Here is an 18,718-nt window from a genome sequence, read left to right as displayed (position 1 = left end):
ACATTACGTCATCTACTAAGACAAAAACTGCATTAAAATAGATAAAGATTTTCTTTAGAACTCCTCCCTATGCTTACATGTTACACAGCCGTAGGTACATGTAAGATACATGTATTTGATATATTTCGGTGACAATGATAATTTTATCACTTCCTTTGGATACATTAACTCTCTGGGGTATTTCCTTGTGCATTTGTCCTTGTAGTAACAATAAAATACTTTTAATTTGTTTTTTTTTCTGGAACGGATTATCATCACAGACGGACGTTGAATCTTTAAAATTTAGCGATAATGTGCATCGCCGTTTTCACAGAGGTGATATTGGACAGGACGCTCCTCCAGCGCTGATGAACATCTACTGGAATACTAAACATATTTCCTATGAAATATATTACTATTATTTTATGGATAATCTGGATAAAATCCTTTTAAAAATACTCGCTTACTTCAAGATTAACAATAGTGTACATGTAGTTAATATGTACATTCGTTTTTTATACAGATAAATATCCATAGAGTAATCTTTTTTTTTCTTTTTTTCTTTTCAAGACTTGGATGCCTTAAAATGTAAATAGGAAAACAATTTCTGAAAAAAAAAAATAACGTGTTAAACCATCGATTATGGAGCGGAAAGGGGGTGTCTTGTCCACAAGTAACGCAAGATCGTGTTTGCATTTCTTACAGAACTGGAAACAGATAATCTTTATTTATAGACAATAAAAAAGGTTGATTGTTTCATGTTTCACTTAAATTTAAAATACCGAAAGCGTACACCACTGTATACGTTTTTTAAGCCTTATAAACTTGGTCAACATAATTATCTAAAATTCCTTGTAAATTATAAATTAAACCCAATTTTACTTGAAAACACTGATGTCAATAATTTATACCGATCAGCATGATAAATGTATATACATGTATAATTCATAAGTATAAATACATGCAAGAACTTTTCCATTCCCAGCTGCTGACCTTCAAATAAGTAAATTTAGGTCGGCAGTGGCAGATTTAGAATTATTTAGTCATATATAAAACTCTTCCTGCATGATTATGCGATAAAACACTAGAATCCTTTCTGACATAATTAATTTTGTCAAATGAAAATCTGCAACAATACAGTGACAAGGATAACAAGTTTTGAAAAGAAATGTTCAAATGGTAACTGCTATACATGTAAGCCAAGCTTCCAATCTACCCCCCCCCCCCCCACCCCACCCCCCAAAAACGTTAGCTATTGTCTTTTGACATTCATGAATCCCAGACATATATAAATTGAAAACGAATAAAACATACTTAAGATGATTTTCAACAAAAATGTTAAAAATAATCTTTTCTTGAAGTCAAATAAAGTCAATGTCCACTATGAAAGACACGCGCGTTTCAATTGGAGGTACATTGTACATGTAGGATTAAATGTAAATTGATTCTCTGAACCATCCCAACTTATGTCGTTAAACTACTCTTTCACGCTGTAAATATTGATTGAATATTTTTCATAGTTGCGAAGACTGAAGAATGTTTCAAGTACATATTTTCAACATGATTGCTCTTTGTGACGTCATTTTTTTCAATGCATTGCGTCACTAATTTACATGTAATGTCCCATAGTAAATTTCACTGAGAAAGGTTCATATGGTTTTCATTTGCATAAATAATTGTATTAAATTATTTTTTTTTCAAATGTAGAATTGAATCTAAAAGACAATAAATAAAAAAAAAAATAATAAAGCCTTCAGATATAGAATTAAAAAATTAATTTCTTTAAAAATATGGATTTATTGTGGAGAAAAAGTGACGTCTCTTTCAAAAAATGCAGCGTTTTGTACTTCAATTTTTTGTAAAAATGGATGTGGCCGCACTTTCGTAAGGTTATTTTTTCTCTTTAATATTAAAAATCGTAATGTATTTGTTCTTTCTGCAAAGTTTTGCATACATACTCGGATGCGGCCATATCGAAATATAGACTTGAAGAGGAGGAAAATGTCCAAAATAGGGGAATTCCGGAATATTAGACCGGTTTTGAACGTTATATAAATGAAAGGGCACGTGAGTTGAGAAAAATTTATTCCTATTTCACACATAGGGAAACCTTAACAGTTAATTGATACAATTGATAGAATGTAATCGTGCGTTTAATTTTTGCCGATTTTACAGGGCCGTAAATCGGTCTTAACATACCCAGCTCTTTAGAAAGTTACTGGCAACAATTTATTTCACGCATTTTACATTTCAATAAATATCACAAGACAATGAAAAAATATAAATTTAGGTAAACTATTTCAATTAATCATTACAAATAAATGGTAAAAAAGACTACGATTGCGATTGTGAAAACTTTTCCGTATTTTAAATTTTGATACGGTTGCGGTTTTACTTTTAGTAAACAATTGCGACTTCCAACTTCACAAGATGGACACAGCAAGTTGTAAATATACATTGAGACATTATTTACTAGATGATATAATGTTTTTTTGTACATCGACGGATATTTAATGGAACTTATTTTATAAGAAATCAATGGAAGATATTTAATTCTTTATTGTTTAGTACTTTTTTCTCGGTAAAATAATTTTAAAAGTTACGAAAATGGCACAGATTTGTTTTGAAATTGACGTAAATTTCACTAATTTGGGGGCATTTTTCATAAACTTGAGCCTTAGAAAGGTCGATTCGTTAAATTGGGCGACCCCAACGGTTCTGAGAAAAAAAGTTTCGACCTATACCCCAAAACTTACGGTAGGAAGTGTGTAGTTATAATAAGCAAGGATGGCTCTTCCAAAATGTGAAATTCATGGCCACAGGGTCAGGGGTTCTGATGAAAGGGGGGCTCTATTAATTATATAGTGAAAAAGCATTTTCTTTGAAAATATTCTTTTTTGCTCCTGATTATAAAGCAAAGAAACAAAGTGTATAGTTATGACAAGCAAGAGTGCTTCTTCTAGAATTATGAGTTTCATGGCCCCTGGGTCAGATATTCTGGTGTAAGGGTGGAACTCTTTTGATAATATAGTGATAATGCATTAATTTTAGTAAATAATCCTGTCTGCTCCTTAGTGTTGAGCAGATAAACAAAGTGCATAGTTATGATGAACAAGGGAGATTCTTACAAAAATATTAAAACTGGTGATCCCAGGGTCAAGGGCTCTCTTGTTTCTTTTTTTTTTTTGGGGGGGGGGTTCTATTGATAATACAGTGAAAATGTGTTAATTCTTTGAAAATCTTCAGCTAAGTGCATAGTTACCATGATGAGGGTACCTCTTCCAAATTTGTGAATTTCCTGACCCTGGGCCATGGGTTCTAGTGTTAGGGTAGGGCTGTGATGAATCTATAGTGAAAATGTATTATTTCTTTGAAAATTTTCTCTGCTGCTGGGCATATCAGAGGCAGATAAAGTAAAAAGTTTTAATAAGCAACGGTATTTTTACCAGATTTTTGAACATCTGGAACATTTAGTCAAGTGTTCAGGTCCTGACACAAAAGAGCACACTAAGAAGTATAACTCTTCCATAGTGGAAATAGAACGTGTTAATTACTGTAAATATTGTATTTGAAAGGTTAACAGAATAAGAGAATTATGCAAGAATTTTTATTGTATATTACAAAACATACTTTCAAAGTTTAAATGATCAGGTAGACTTGTAAATAATAGATAAATAAAAATGAGACAATTTTTTTTATCTTATTAAATGTTCTTCAAAGATCAAGAAAAGACAATGTAAGAGGTTACAATATGGGGTTAAAATTAGTACAGAAGCACTAATAGTTTAATAGTCTGCTTGGTGATTGTGATATATGGGGGACAGATTAGAAATTAATTCGTGAGTTGTTACTGAATACTAGACTAATTATTTTGTTGATCCTGATCATCCTATTTCTCTTGCTTTTGGGCAACAAAGCTTTATCTGTTAATTTGTTTTTAATTATTCTCTATGGATACTGTAAATTGTTTTGTGATTTACCCAGTTTGTCACTCAGTTTTACTGTTGAATTTATGCAATCATGTGACAGTGTGATCCAACGTTCTGGATCACCACATCTGATGTTCGGGATCACCACACTGTGGTTTTCTGAATCCATATCACCCCTCTCTGAAACTGATGTTGTAGTACACAGATAAATGGCGTTTTTATTCTTGCGCTTCAAAATGTTCCTTGACAAAATGGTTTCTTTAATGGATAAAAGTTATGTAATTGACCCAAAAAGTTTCCTTTTATTATATTTTGCTAGTTATAAAGGGGTTTATAATAAATTTATCATTATAACAGTAACTTGATCCGAAGAGCCATATCACGTCTTGTTGACAGGCGCAGATCATCAGATCAAACTCGACGATTCACTCTGTCAACTTCACATGATATGGCTCTTTGGATCAAGTTACTGTTATAATAATTTGTATGTATTATACTCTTGTTTTACCTAGCACCTACCGACTTCAGATCCATATATGGCAATGTATTTGATAATATCAATAATATTAATTACAGTCAAAATATTTTATCATGATACATTATTATGTGAATAGCCAAATGATGGAAAAACCTAAAATACATTTAGTGTTCCCTTTTCATTATGAAAATTAGAAGTATTTACCAACATAAGATCTGTGTTGTGTTTTCAGCATAAGACCAGCATTTTTTTATTTTTAGGTTTACAAAAGCGCCGCTCAAGTTTTTGAATTTTCAGAAAAAAAATAAAATTGAGAAGAGTGGAATTTTTTCTTTCCAAAGTCGAATTTGAGTCAAGATCGAGATTTTGAATTTACGAACTCGTACTTCCGGTTTACGATAACCATGGAAACAGGGCAGGTAAATAATGAAGGTAGATCTGTATAGGCCATAGCAGCATCATAGCCATGGTTTTGTGAGAAATTTATCAACGGGAGTGCCATTCAAAACATTTTCACCTGTTAAGAGGACAAATAAAATGCTGACGACTTTGTTGCACAATGGCATGTTAGTGAGATAATTTTGTATCTGTATTCAAAAGTATCTGCATGTAAATTAATTTCCTCTCACTGGTTAAAAACTGCCTATGGTAGCTATAGCCAGAGACATTGTTTAGGTCTCTGCTATATAGCTTACAGTCGAACCAACATTCTTTGGAAAAGGATTGTTTATGCATCAGATGTAATGAATAACACTATGGAAAAAATGAAGTGAATTTTTGGGGAAATAAACAATAGCCTTAAAAAAATGAAATATTTCAACTATTAAAGAAACAGGCTAATTCAGAGAATTTGTGTCCCCCACTTAGGGAAAACAGAAGAGCATGCACAGTTCCGGGGGGGGGGGGGGGGATTTGTAGAATTATAAAATGTATAGATATATATTGAAGAAAATTCTTGAATAATTCAAGGAAAAATATACAAACAAGCTAATTCAGAGAATTTGAAACACCCCCCCCCTTGATTTGTAGAATTATTAAATGTATACATGTATATTGAAGCAAATAAAAATGCCAATATGGATATAAAGATTTGATTGCTTATTCTTTAATTAATATGTGCATAGAAGATTCTTTTTATATAGAATATTTATCAAACTGTAATTATGATTTTATGATTTTGTACAAGCCAGACGTCATAACTTTTTCATTTCACATGCTGAATACTATCATTTAGTAAATCCCAAAAAAAAAAAAATGAAAAAAAAAAAGAATTGTCCGGGATTTGAACCCGGGACCTCTCGCATGCTAAGCAAGAGTCGTACCACCTAGACCACAGAGGCACTTGATTATACAGCAAATTAAATGCAAACATTAGGTCACATATAATGTTTATATTCACGTTCGATATTGTCAAAATTTTACACAATACATGATGTCTAATTAAGCCTTTACTAAACAGTTCTAATAGATGTAATTAGCATATAAAGTCGGCCGACAACCTGTATTATATGTAATAACTGTCCACATGCCCCTGTGCTAAAAATAGTGCCAAGCGACTTTTAATACAATAAATAAAAAAAAACAAAACGGGGCGGGGCACTTTGAAAGAGAGGCCATAGGGAGTTATGGAATAAAATTTCATTGCAAAAGGTCAAAAGCTTCTTGAAATATCGCCTTTAAACGAAAGTGTAACACACAGACAGAATGTATGAATTTACGACCTTGAACTTTGACCTTTTGACCTCAAAATCAATAAGGGTCTTCCTTAGGCCACAGGGAGTGGTTTTGTAAAATTTCATTGCAAAAGCTCAAAGGATTCTCGAGATACCTTGCGGAAACGAAAGTGTAAAAACAGACAATTTATGAATTTATGACCTTGACCTTTGACCTTTTGACCTCAAAATCAATAGGGTTCTTCTTTAGGCCATAGGGAGTTGCTATGCAAAATTTCATTGCGAAAGCTCAAAGGGTTCTCGAGATGTGCTGAGTTTTTGTCTACAAACATCTGATGGCACCAAAATCTTAAGAATATCTAGAAAAATTATTAGTTGGTAAGGTACGTTGCATATGTCCTTAAGTTGCTTCACCAACTCTAGTCATTTCTCATTTAGAGAGTTTTAGAATTCATTATATATGATGCACTTGACCAGAGTTGCAGTTTGAAATACATGTGTAAATGCCAAAGATATGTGTTTAATTCTTCATTCTGCAGAAATATGCACCTGAACATCACATTAAGTGAATGGTTATGATGAGCGAGGGTGCCTCTTCTAAAATAGTGAATTTCATGTCTCCTTGGTCAGAAGTTCTGGTGTTAGGACAGGGATCTATAGATCAGATGGTGAAAATGCGTAAATTCTTTGAATATCTTGTTCTCTTCTCCTTATGATAAGCAAGGCCGCTTCTTCAAAAGTTGTTTTCTGTTGATCCCTGTTCATCCTATTCCTCTATGGTGTTTTCAATATAATTCTTTTTATAGTCCGCAGGAATTGGTGGTGCTGCTCATCTTGTTAATTTCAAAGGAACCGACACTATAGCTGCTCTTTGTGTTGCAAGGAAATATTATGCTTGCAAAATAGCAGGTTTTTCTGTTCCTGCTGCAGAACACAGGTAAAGGTTGAAAAGTTATACAATTTGATTTACCTTACTTAAAGTGAGTTTTTTTTTTTTTTATCAAAATTTAACTAATTCTCAAATTATTATAAAACATTCATTATTGTAAAAAAAATTTATTTTCTATGAGGAAATTGTATGGTAGACTCAATGGGTGTAAAACATTTAATCAGATACAAAATTCATTGAATTGCAGCACTATTACTACTTGGGGCAAAGAAGGTGAAAAGGAAGCATTTTATAATATGTTGAAGAATTTTCCTTCTGGGATAGTTTCCATTGTAAGTGACAGCTACGACATATGGAATGCCTGTGAAAATGTTTGGGGACAACAGTTGAAAGATTTAGTAGAAAAAAGGGAAGGAACTTTGGTCATAAGGCCAGATTCTGGTGAACCATCAGAGGTGGTTGTCAAGGTAATGCATCTTGTAACTTTCTTACTTTGACAATTATGCAAGCTTTGCTGCAGTTCAGAATTTTTTATGTCTCTGATATCAAAGATTGGGGCATATTGTTTTTAGCTCACCTGAGCCAAAGACTGATCAAAATTTGTCTGTTGTCTGTCATCGTTGTCGTAAACCTTTCACATTTTCATCTTCTCCAGAACCACTGGGCCAATTTCAACCAAACTTGTCACAAAGTATTCTTAGGTGAAGGGCATTCAAGATTGTTCAAATGAAGGGCCACTCCCTCTTTCTAGGGGAGATAATTAGAAATAATGACAATTTGTTGGTATCTTTTAAAAACCAATCTTCTTCTCAAGAACCATGGGACCAAAAAAGTCGAAACTTAATTGAAACCTTCTTTACATAGTATAGATTCAAGTTTGTTCAGTCTTGACCCCCGAAGAAAAAAGTGGGGCCACAATGGGGGATCAAAGTTTTACATAGGAATATGTAGGAAAAATCTTTTTGAAGGGGATTCAAGTTTGTTCAAAGAAGGGCCACTCCCTCTTTCTAGGGGAGATAATTAAGAAATAATGACAATTTGGTGGTATCTTCTCAAGAACCATGGGGCCAAAAAAGTTGAAACTTAATTGAAACCTTCTTTACATAGTATAGATTCAAGTTTGTTCAAATCATGACCCCCAAGGATAAGGTGGGGCCACAATTGGGGATCAAAGTTTTACATAGGAATATGTAGGAAAAATCTTTGAAAATCTTCTCAAGAACAGCAAAGCCATGTTTAATCATATTTATAGGGAACCATCCTCAGGTAGAGTAGATTCAAGTTTGTTCAAATCATGACCCCTAGGGGTAGAGTGGAACTACAATGAGGAATCAGTTTTACATAGGAATATATAGGAATAAATCTTAAAAAATTTTCTTCTTAAGGATATCCGATCCTCAGCCAGGAAGGATAACTCTTAAAGAATGAATCGTTTAAACGTCCAAATCTGGCCCCCCCCGATAATTTACAAAAAATTAAATTAAAGATTTTCTACATATTTTTGCCTCAATCTTTCCATCAAACATTGTAGTTTATTAATTTCAATTTCAATTTTTACTTCCATGCACTGTAATTAGGTATTTATCTGATTAATATAATGGGGTACGTTGTTTAGATCGATTTCTCATAGACTTTAGGCCACACCCCCCATTTTGCAAGCCCGTTTTTTTATATGAGCGCATGGATGTTTGAAGTTGTCGTAAACACGGTCAATGTAAAGAGTTAAACTAGTCATTTACATTCATGAAAGAAATTGAAACAGTCTTGCGCTCATTTATTATTTTCCAAAAAGGTGCAAAATCACGGATACTTGTTTCTATAGTAAAGGCACCTTGTTAACAAATTTGAACCCCCCTTTGACCTCATGAATAACAAAGCACTGAACACGTGACTCAAATCTATTCACTTTCGCGCTTTGATCACACCTGTGCGACATCGTGTACAGGTGTCTGCGAGCTATCAATGGTCAAATCGTTTTCAAATGTGTAATTAAAATTCTGGGAGAAATTTTTTTTTTTGATTAAGATGTGTTAAGATTTTTTATTTACAGCATAGTGCCATAAATGAGTTAACTTTATTAATGGCTGCCATTGAATCATATAAAATCAACTTACCTGAATTCCTTGCCAGCCTCTTAAATGAACTCTAATCACTCTAATGTTTTGTGATGTCACCTTTCTGGATCAGTACCTCTCTGCATCTTCTTGGAAGGCTTGCATAAAGTTTTTGAATGTAAAATAAAGGGATTTCATTCCAAGCCCTCAGTAACTGAGTTTTCAAGTCATTTACATTGTGGATCAGGTAAAGTCTGTTTTTGATTTTGTTTTTCATTAATAGCCATACATTCTCGATTGGGCTCAAATCGGGAGACTGGGGAGGCCAACTTATCTGTGGAATTCTGATGTTCTGATGTTTCCCATTTTCAGATTCATTGGACTGATGACATGGGAATTGTCATTTTGGAAGTACCATGTACAAAATGTTTAACAACAACCTGCCAAATATTGTCATCAAGTGTTTGCCAATGGATATATTTTTGAGAGTTCATATTTCCATTTATGAATGCTAAAATTCCTACCCCATAATAGGTGATACATCCCCATTCCATTATTTTAATAGTAGCAGACGACGTTGGTGCAAAGTGGCCCAAACATTCAGGTCTCCATTTTTCAGATGACTTCCTCCATATTTTAAACTTTCCGTCAGGTTTAATAATAACCATCATTTCATTGGTAAACATCACCTTCTTCCACTGATTATTGACATTCCAATGTAACTTCCCTCTGCACCAAGCTATGCGTTTCTTTTTGTTTATGTTCCGAATTCCTATAGACTTCCGAGAAGATCACCTTGTATAGCCCATGGAGTGAAGGGTCCTTTGTATTGTGCGACAAGAAACTTTAACCGGTGTACTGCTGTTGAATTCTGCCGTTACATCCTTTAAAGTTGTCCTACGAGAATTTTTAACAAGGCGAGAAAGTGTCCATTCTCCTCTGACATTAACATATCGGGGTCTTCCCTTCCGTGGCTTATTTTCTATGTCTCCACATTCCCTCCACCGCTTTAAAAATTTTGAAATTGTAGACGTGTTAATCTTTAAACATTTTGAAATTTCTGATGCCCTGTGTCCACTTTCTATTAATTTTACAATCACTTTTTTAGTTTCGTCCGACATTTCATTGCTGTGTTTTGCCATTTCGTAAACAAGGAAGTAGAGTAATAACAAAATCAAATTCACTAATGAAAAAACTCAGTAAGAGTTACTTCCCTTTGATCATGAAAAAATTGATACGATATCGTTTATCTTTCTACAATGTAACTTCGAAGTTTTAAAGCGGTGCTTGTAATTGCGCGCCATTTAAAAAGTTGACTTATTTATGGCACTATGCTGTACTTGTTATTAAACGCTATTTCAGTTGATTTTGTATGTTTTTTTTGGTTGTTATCTATCACTTTATATTGGAGGCCTGTAGCTTGCACTTACTGCTTGTGTCTCATGAATACAGAATTTTAAAATTTAAATTACTGTGGGTATATATTATACATTTGCCTTTGTTCCTAAATATACATCAGTGCTACATTCATTGACTCTTGAAAGATAGAAAAGTTTTTTTCCAGTTAAAACTGTCATTAATTTTATAGACAGTTATTTGAAAAACACTAATTCATATCTTTAGAAAATAAACCATTTGTTACAAGTACACAAATGCATATTTTCCATTGAGAGATCTTAAGGGAAAGAAATTGAAATACGGAGCGCTAAAAAGTCACTGGATGAATACATTTGCACAAAATGCACCCCTAATTTGAATAGAGGGAAGCTTCAGGTTTCTTCTGATGATTCTGCAAATGCTAATTAAAACTTTTTACATCAGCACAAAATTTCACAAACATTTTTTTTTTTAAGGTCACCCGAGTCACTCAGGTGACCTATTGCTATCTGTTTTCGTCCGTCGTCGTGGAGGTGTGCGTTGTGCGTAAACTTTTCACATTTTCGACTTCTTCTCAAGAACCACTGGGCCAATTTCCACCAAACTTGCCACAAACTATCCTTGGGTAAAGATGATTCAAGTTTGTTCAAATGAAGGGCCACTCCTTCTTCCAAGGGGAGATAATTAAGAATTAGTGAAAAATTAATGGTATCTTTTAAAAATCTTTTTCTCAAGAATTACTGGATCAGGTAAAAGGAAACTTATATGGAAACATCATCAGGTTGTGTAGACTCAAGTTTGTTAAAATCATGACCCCCAGGGGTAGGGCGGGGCCACAATGGACGGTCAAAGTTTTACATAGAGATATATATAGGAAAAATCTTTAAAAATCTTCTTCTCAGGAACAGCTAAGCCCTGATTGGTCATATTTATATGGAAGCATCCTCAGGTAGTGTAGATTAAAGTTTGTTCAAATCATGACTCCCGGGGGTAGGGTGGGGCCACAATGGATGTTCAAAGTTTACATAAGAATATATAGGAAAAATCTTTAAAAATCTTCTTCTCAAGAACAGCAAAGTCGTGATGAGTCATATTTATATGGAAGCATCCTCCGGTAGTGTAGATTCAAATTTGTTCAAATCATGACCCCAGGGGGTAGAGCGGGGCCACAATGGACAATCAAAGTTTTACATAGAGATATATATAGGAAAAATTTTTAAAAATCTTCTTCTCAGGAACAGCTAAGCCCTGATTGGTCATATTTATATGGAAGCATCCTCAGTGTATGTAGATTCAAGTTTCTTCAAATCATGACCCCCAGGGGTAGGGTGGGGCCACAATGGATGATCAAAGTTTACATAAGAATAGATAGGAAAAATCTTTAAAAATCTTCTTCTCAAGAACAGCAAAGTCATGATGAGTCATATTTATATGGAAGCATCCTCTGGTAGTGTAGATTCAAATTTGTTCAAATCATGACCCCCGGGGGTAGGGCAGGGCCACAATGGACAATCAAAGTTTTACATAGAGATATATATAGGAAAAATTTTTAAAAATCTTCTTCTCAGGAACAGCTAAGCCCTGATTGGTCATATTTATATGGAAGCATCCTCAGTTAGTTTAGATTCAAATTTGTTCAAATCATGACCCCCTGGGGGTAGGGCAGGGCCACAATGGATGATCAAAGTTTACATAAAAATATATAGGAAAAATCTTTAAAAATCTTCTTCTCAAGAACAGCAAAGTCGTGATGAGTCATATTTCAGGTAGTGTAGATTCAAATTTGTTTAAATCATGTCCCCCGGGAGTAGGGTGGGGTCACAATGGATGATCAGAGTTTTACATAGAAATATATAGGAAAAATCTTTTTCTCAGGAAGAGCAAATTTCAAGTTTGTTCAAAGCCTGACCCCCCGGGGTAGGGTGGGGCCACAATGGAGGATCAGTCTTACATAGGAATATACAGGAAAATTTCTTCTCAAGAACTGCAAAGCCATGATTAGTCATTTTGATATGATCGAAGTTTTACTTAGAAATACATAGAAAAAATCTGTAAAAATTTTCTTCTCCAGAACCACTGGGCCAAGAAAAATTAAACTTATCTGGAAACATCCTTAGGTAGTGTAGATTCAAGTTTGTTCAAATCATGACCCTCAGGGGTAGGACAGGGCCACAATGGATGATCAAAGTTTTACATGGGAATACATTGGAAAAATCTTCTTCTCCCGAACCACTTGGCCAAGAAAGATGAAATGTGGAAACAATTCTTCAGGTAGTGTAGATTCAAGTTTGTTAAAAGCTTGATCCCCAGGGGTAGGGTGGGCCACACTGGACAATGAAAGTTTTACATTGGAATATGTAGGAAAAATCTTGAAAAAATTCTTTTCTCAAGAACAGCAAAGACATGATTGGTTATATTTACATGGAAACATCCTCAGGTAGTGTAGATTCAAGTTTGTTCAAATCATGGCTCTGGACTCTGGGGATAGGGTGGGGCCACAATGGACAATCAAAGATTTACAAAAGCTCCTTCTATCAGTTTATTTTATACTCTATGGATTTTCTATGGATTGTTGTTTTATAGTCAGGTGACCGTTAAGGCCCTTGGGCCTCTTGTTTTTTAAGTCACCTGAGTCACTCAGGTGACCTATTGCTATTTGTTTTCGTCCATCGTCGTGCGTCGTCCGTCGTCAGTCGTCCGTCGGTCGTAAACTTTTGAACATTTTCAGCTTCTTCTCTTGAACCACTGAACCAATTTCAACCAATTTTGGCATATAGCATCAATGGGTGAAGGGGTACAAAAATTGTGAATTTCATGGTCCCTGCCCCCTCGGGGCCTGAGGGGTGGGGCTTAAACCATCAAAATTAGTGCTATCTTTAAAAATCTTCTTCTTTACTCCTGGACATCAAACAGTCAAACTGTTGGCATGATTGTAATAAGCATTGAGCCCTCTACCAAAATTGTGAAATTCATGGCCCCAGGGTCAGGGGTTCTGGTGCTAGGGCGGTGCTATATAGATCATACAGTGAAAGTGCATTATTTCTTTGAAAATCTTCTTCTCTACTCCTGGGTATTATTTAAATAAATTAAATACATAGTTATGATAAGCAAGAGTGACTCTACCAAAATTTTGAAATTCATAGCCCCAGGGTCAAGGGTTCTGGTGCTAGGTTGGGGCTCTATAGATCATATAGTGAAAGTGCATTATTTCTTTGAAAATCTTCTTCTCTACTCCTGGGTATTATTTAAACAAATTCAATACATAGTTATGGGAAGCAAGGATGGCTCTTCCAAAATTGTGAAATTCATGGTCCAAGGATCAGGGGTTCTGGTGTTAGGGTGGGGCTATATAGATCCTATAGTGAAGGTGAATTATTTCTTTGAAAATCTTCTTCTCTACCCCTGGGTATTATTTAAACAAATTAAATACATAGTTATGATAAGCAAGAGTGACTCTACCAAAATTTTGAAATTCATAGCCCCAGGGTCAGAGGTTCTGGTGCTAGGGTGGGGCTATAGAGGTCATATAGTGAAAGTGCATTATTTCTTTGAAAATCTTCTTCTCTACTCCTGGGTATTATTTAAACAAATTTAATACATAGTTATGATAAGCAAGAGTGACTCTACCAAAATTGTGAAATTTTATAGCCCCAGGGTCAAAGGTTCTGGCGCTAGGATGGAGCTGTATAGATCATATAGTGAAAGTGCATTCTTTGAAAATCTTTTTTCTCTACTCCTGGGTATTATTTAAACAAATTAAATACATAGTTATGATAAGCAAGGATGCCTCTTCCAAAATTGTGAAATTCATGGCCCAAGGATCAGGGGTTCTGGTGTTAGGGTGGGGCTATATAGATCTTATAGTGAAGGTGAATTATTTCTTTGAAAATCTTCTTCTCTACCCCTGGGGATTATTTAAACAAATTAAGTACATTGTTATGATACGCAAGGATGCTTCTTCCAAAATTGTGAATTTCATGGCCCCAGGGTCAAGGGTTCTGGTGAAAAGGGGGGGGGGGGGGCTCTATTGATTATATAGTGAAAAAGCAAAATTTCTTTGAAAATATTCTTTTCTGCTCCTGGTTAAAAAGCAAAGAAGCTAAGTGTATAGTTATAATGAGCAAGAGTGCTTCTTCCAGAGTAGTGAATTGCATGACCCCTGGGTCAGATGAGCTTGTGTAAGGGTGGGGCTCTTGATAATATAGTGAAAATGCATTAATTCTATTAAATAATCCTGTCTACTCTTAGTGTTAAGCAGATAAACAAAGTGATTACTTATGATGAGCAAACTTCTGGTCCCAGGGTGAGAGGATCTGGTGTTTCTCACTGGGGGGTGGTGGTGGGGGGGGGGGCTCTATTGATAATATAATGAATCTGTAATAAAAATGCATCATTTCTTTAAAAATCTTCTCTGCACCTGGGCATATCAGAGGCAAAAAGAGTAAAAGTTTTAATAAGGAAGAGTATTTTTACCAGATTTTTGAACATCTGGACCATTTGGTCAAGTGTTCTGGTCCTGGCTAGGGCTCTATTAATTTGTATTCTACTGAGAGGAGTTATTCCCCTTTGCCATTTACTTTTGATAATTAATCACTGTAAGTAATGTACTTGAAAGATTAATAGAATAAGAGAATTATGCAAGAATTTTTATTGTATAATACAAAAAGTACTTTCATAGTTTTAATGATCAGATATACTTGTAAGTAATAGATAAATAAAAACGAGATAAAAATAACTTGTCTTTTTAAATGTTCATCACAGACCAAGAGAAGCCAATGTAAGAAATTTCAACAAGGAATTAAAATAGTACAGAAGCACTGATAGTTTGCTAATATACTGTATGATGATAGTGATAAATGGGGAACAGATTAGAATCTAATTTATGAACTGTTAATGAATACTAGACTAATTATTTTGTTGATCCTGATCACCCTATTTTTCTTGCTTTTGGGCAACAAAGCTTCACCTTTCAGTTCATTTTATACTCTATGGATCCTCTAAATTGTTGTATTATACTCCGGTGACCGTTAAGGCCCTTGGGCCTCTTGTTTTTTTTTGCAGATAATGTAAAAAATTTCATGTTCGCTAGTATTTTGAAAGCATGATGTTTAAAAGCAAGAAAATGCACTTGTATGGCCCTTTGACATGTCTGATCAACGTACATGTATTTAGTGAAAAAAAAAATCAATCGAATGAAAAAAGGCGTTAAAAATATCTTGAAGTGAATTAGCATTTATCTTACTACGGAGAGAGAGTTCATTAAAATCAAGAAGTACACGAGTGGATTTCAACAATTGTTGAATTCCTAAATGAGGAAGATCATATTAACTTGTATGGCATGAATAAACAGGATTTTGTTCAAAGCAATGCAATGTGGACTGTAAAAAGGGCACTGACACTGATGTTTCATTATCCACCAGCGATGATACTGACGTTTTGATTTTCACTTTCTTAATGATTTATTTTTTGTACACACAGTGTAGTTTTTTTTATCATAATTCAACCGCCTATGTGTTTTTGTTGTAGCACTCAGATTTTAAAATTATTTGTATGCTATGAAATAAATTCTAATTATAAATGTAAATGTAATTAGCTTAAATGGATTAATTATCTCTTTAAAAATAAGGTTTCTTTAACGTATGAAAAATTGTGTATCCTGCATTATACGCTCTGTTTTGCAGATTCCATTGTGTATGTAATGTACATAAATAATTTTAACAAATTTTTAGTAAATCATTTCAAATATAACTCATAAGTTTAGCAGAAAAAAGCCTGCCAAATAATTTAATTAAGAATCTATGCTTATATTTTGTTGGTCTCTAAGAGTGTTTTTACGTGTTAGTTATTCATAAAACTTAGTACATCTCAAACACACACTAATGTTTTCACATTCATCACATGCTTGATAGACGCTCTGCCTTCTCATTCAAATAATACAATGACCTACATAGCTGTAATGGCTAAGCCAGGATTTTACAGTGAAGTATATGACTTTATTTAATCAATATCATGTGTTTATTGAAAGTCTCTTTCCCAAAAAATCTTTTACGAGTATCTATACAGACTATGCTTCAAGACTTTAGCTAAAATATGACAATGTTATGATTTGAAAAGGTAAAATTCTGCATATAAAAAGGGGCGAGAAGCAGTGTTATGAAGATTCATTCTTTATTATTTTATTTAAAAGTCTCAAAATGAAGCTTGAAATTGGGATCTTTTCGTGCAACAATTTTCATTTTATGCATCTCAATATGATTCAAGGTTCTTTGAAGTCTTAGAAATGGTCTTGTAAAAAGTTGACATTTGTACCACATAAAAGAAAAAAAAAATTCATTTTTGGAGAAATCTAATTTCATTTGTTCTAGCATTAGATACCAATGCTTATTAGCATGGTATGAAATTAGACATGATATGTGATGTCTAGCAATGATAGTACAAGATTATTACACTATGTATTACATAACAATTGAAGTAAATAGAAGAACCAAAATACTGTTTAAGCATAAAAAAGATGCAATTTTCTACAAATGCCTGGATGCTTATATTTTTCTATCTTAAAATATATTTGTTGATCAATTTTCTATTAGAAAATGCATAGCTGGTGTTTTTATTTTGCATTTCCTGAAAATATATTTGAGATTTGATAATTTTCCCTATATAATATGATTAACTTTAATGATGAACTTTTAAGAAATATCATGGGTAAATTCACGTTACTCTGTGAAATCAGAGACATTTTTTTGAGCATTTTCAATTACTTAAAAGCTGATTTTCAGAATCTGAGGATCAGACTACCTTAAGAACATAAAAGTCATGATTAGTCATTAATTATGGAAGCATCCTAAGGTAGTGACTAAGTGTGGATTCAGATTTGTTCAAACTATGACCCCTGGGGGTTGGGTGGGGCCATAACAGGGGACCAAAGTTATGAAAAAGAATATAAGGGATATATCAATAAAAATTTTCTTCTCAAGAATATCAAAGCCAGTCTTATTAATTCAGAAGCATCCCCAGGTAGAACAGTTTCAAAGGTGTTCAATCATGTCCCTGGAGGTAGGGCAAGACCTCAATAGAAGAATAAATGTTGGAACCACATTTATATTTTAAGTTTTCAATACTGAACTGATTTCTGCTTTTTCCTAGCTTAAGTGCTCATGTGAGCCATATGGCCCATGGGTCTCGTTTTTTTTTTTTTTAGCTATAGACTCAACAAAGATTCGAATTCAACTAAGCATTTTTGATTGGTGTATCCATATCCATCCCTTTGTCTATAAAGGTTACCTGAAGTAGCATTTTAATTATTTTTTTCTTTTTTTTTGGGGGGGGGGGGGGGGGGAATAGATAACAGTTAAATAAAATAAAATAAAATAAAATAAAATAAAATTGGAGGCAAAAACCTCTGAAATTCATGCACCATGAACAAAGTTATAACACTTTAAAAATTGCAATCAAATCAAGTGGAAATCAAAACGATCAATAATGCAGCTCTGCTGATGTGACATCACAACATGTAACTCATGAGCGGTTCAGTATTAATCACAATGAGATTTACTCGAGAACAATGATACTAGCTTGGGTATGTGGTATATGGGTCCACAAGTTTTAAAAATTATTGAGTCTCGCCTATTCCAACGCAAAATTTAGATTTTAAAACAGCCTATAGCCTACTGAATATGATTAATAAATGTGCAAGATTCACCAAAATACCTTGAAAACACATGAGTGCCATTTTAAAACCACATTTTGAATATCTTAAAACAGTTTCTTTCTGAGGCACATTGCTTTGAGCTTTGAGACTTTTTGCAGCCATCCTGCATCCAATGCTTATATACTGCAATGGAAACAAAGGACTGGATACTGTTTATGTCATCAATTAGTGCAAATCTATTAATTATGAGATAAAGATCATTAATGACGTGCTAATTCAGTGTGTTTCAAATTTAAAGCGACAGTGCGGCTGCAAAATGTGTGCTTTTTCATTCAAAATTTACCCAATATATCATTAAGAAATAAGGTATTAAATTGATGTTAGCGGTTTGAGAAACAGAAATATTCTCTCCTCATACAAAATTAACGTAATTAGAATCTGCCGGAAAATCAAGGGTCGTACGAACTGGAGCAATCTTAGATCTGTTTATTTGTACCACGTGAATTCTAAAACGGCACGTGCCTACACTGTAGCATTTACAATTATAATGAATATGCGGTAAAAGCCATTTTCAAAAGCAAATTATCATAACTTTCTGATAAAATAATCTAAAAGAATAATCGTAAAGATTTTACTCTGCTTTCAGGCAAATTTAAAAGAACTAAAAGTACAAATGTTGACGTTTTGTGTA

The 18,718-nt window shown here is 33.9% G+C and overlaps 1 protein-coding gene across 1 annotated transcript in view; it reads left to right on the top strand.

Annotated features, from left to right (window-relative positions):
* The window catches only part of LOC133195815 (nicotinamide phosphoribosyltransferase-like), a 112,472-nt gene that overhangs the window by 47,876 nt on the left and 45,878 nt on the right, over positions 1 to 18,718 (top strand). Inside the window, exons 5-6 of the mRNA XM_061331766.1 lie at positions 6,866 to 6,996; positions 7,196 to 7,415. Coding sequence (XP_061187750.1) covers positions 6,866 to 6,996; positions 7,196 to 7,415 — 351 coding nt within the window. The remainder of the gene's footprint in view (positions 1 to 6,865; positions 6,997 to 7,195; positions 7,416 to 18,718) is intronic.

Source organism: Saccostrea echinata, unplaced genomic scaffold (assembly GCF_033153115.1).
Source record: "Saccostrea echinata isolate AGI-Se365-2 ecotype Australia unplaced genomic scaffold, CSIRO_AGI_Sech_v1 ptg000029l, whole genome shotgun sequence".
In the NCBI taxonomy this organism is placed as follows: Eukaryota; Metazoa; Mollusca; class Bivalvia; order Ostreida; family Ostreidae; genus Saccostrea; species Saccostrea echinata.
The sequence above is the reverse complement of the archived record's forward strand: the minus strand, read 5'-3'. Positions and strand labels throughout refer to the sequence as shown.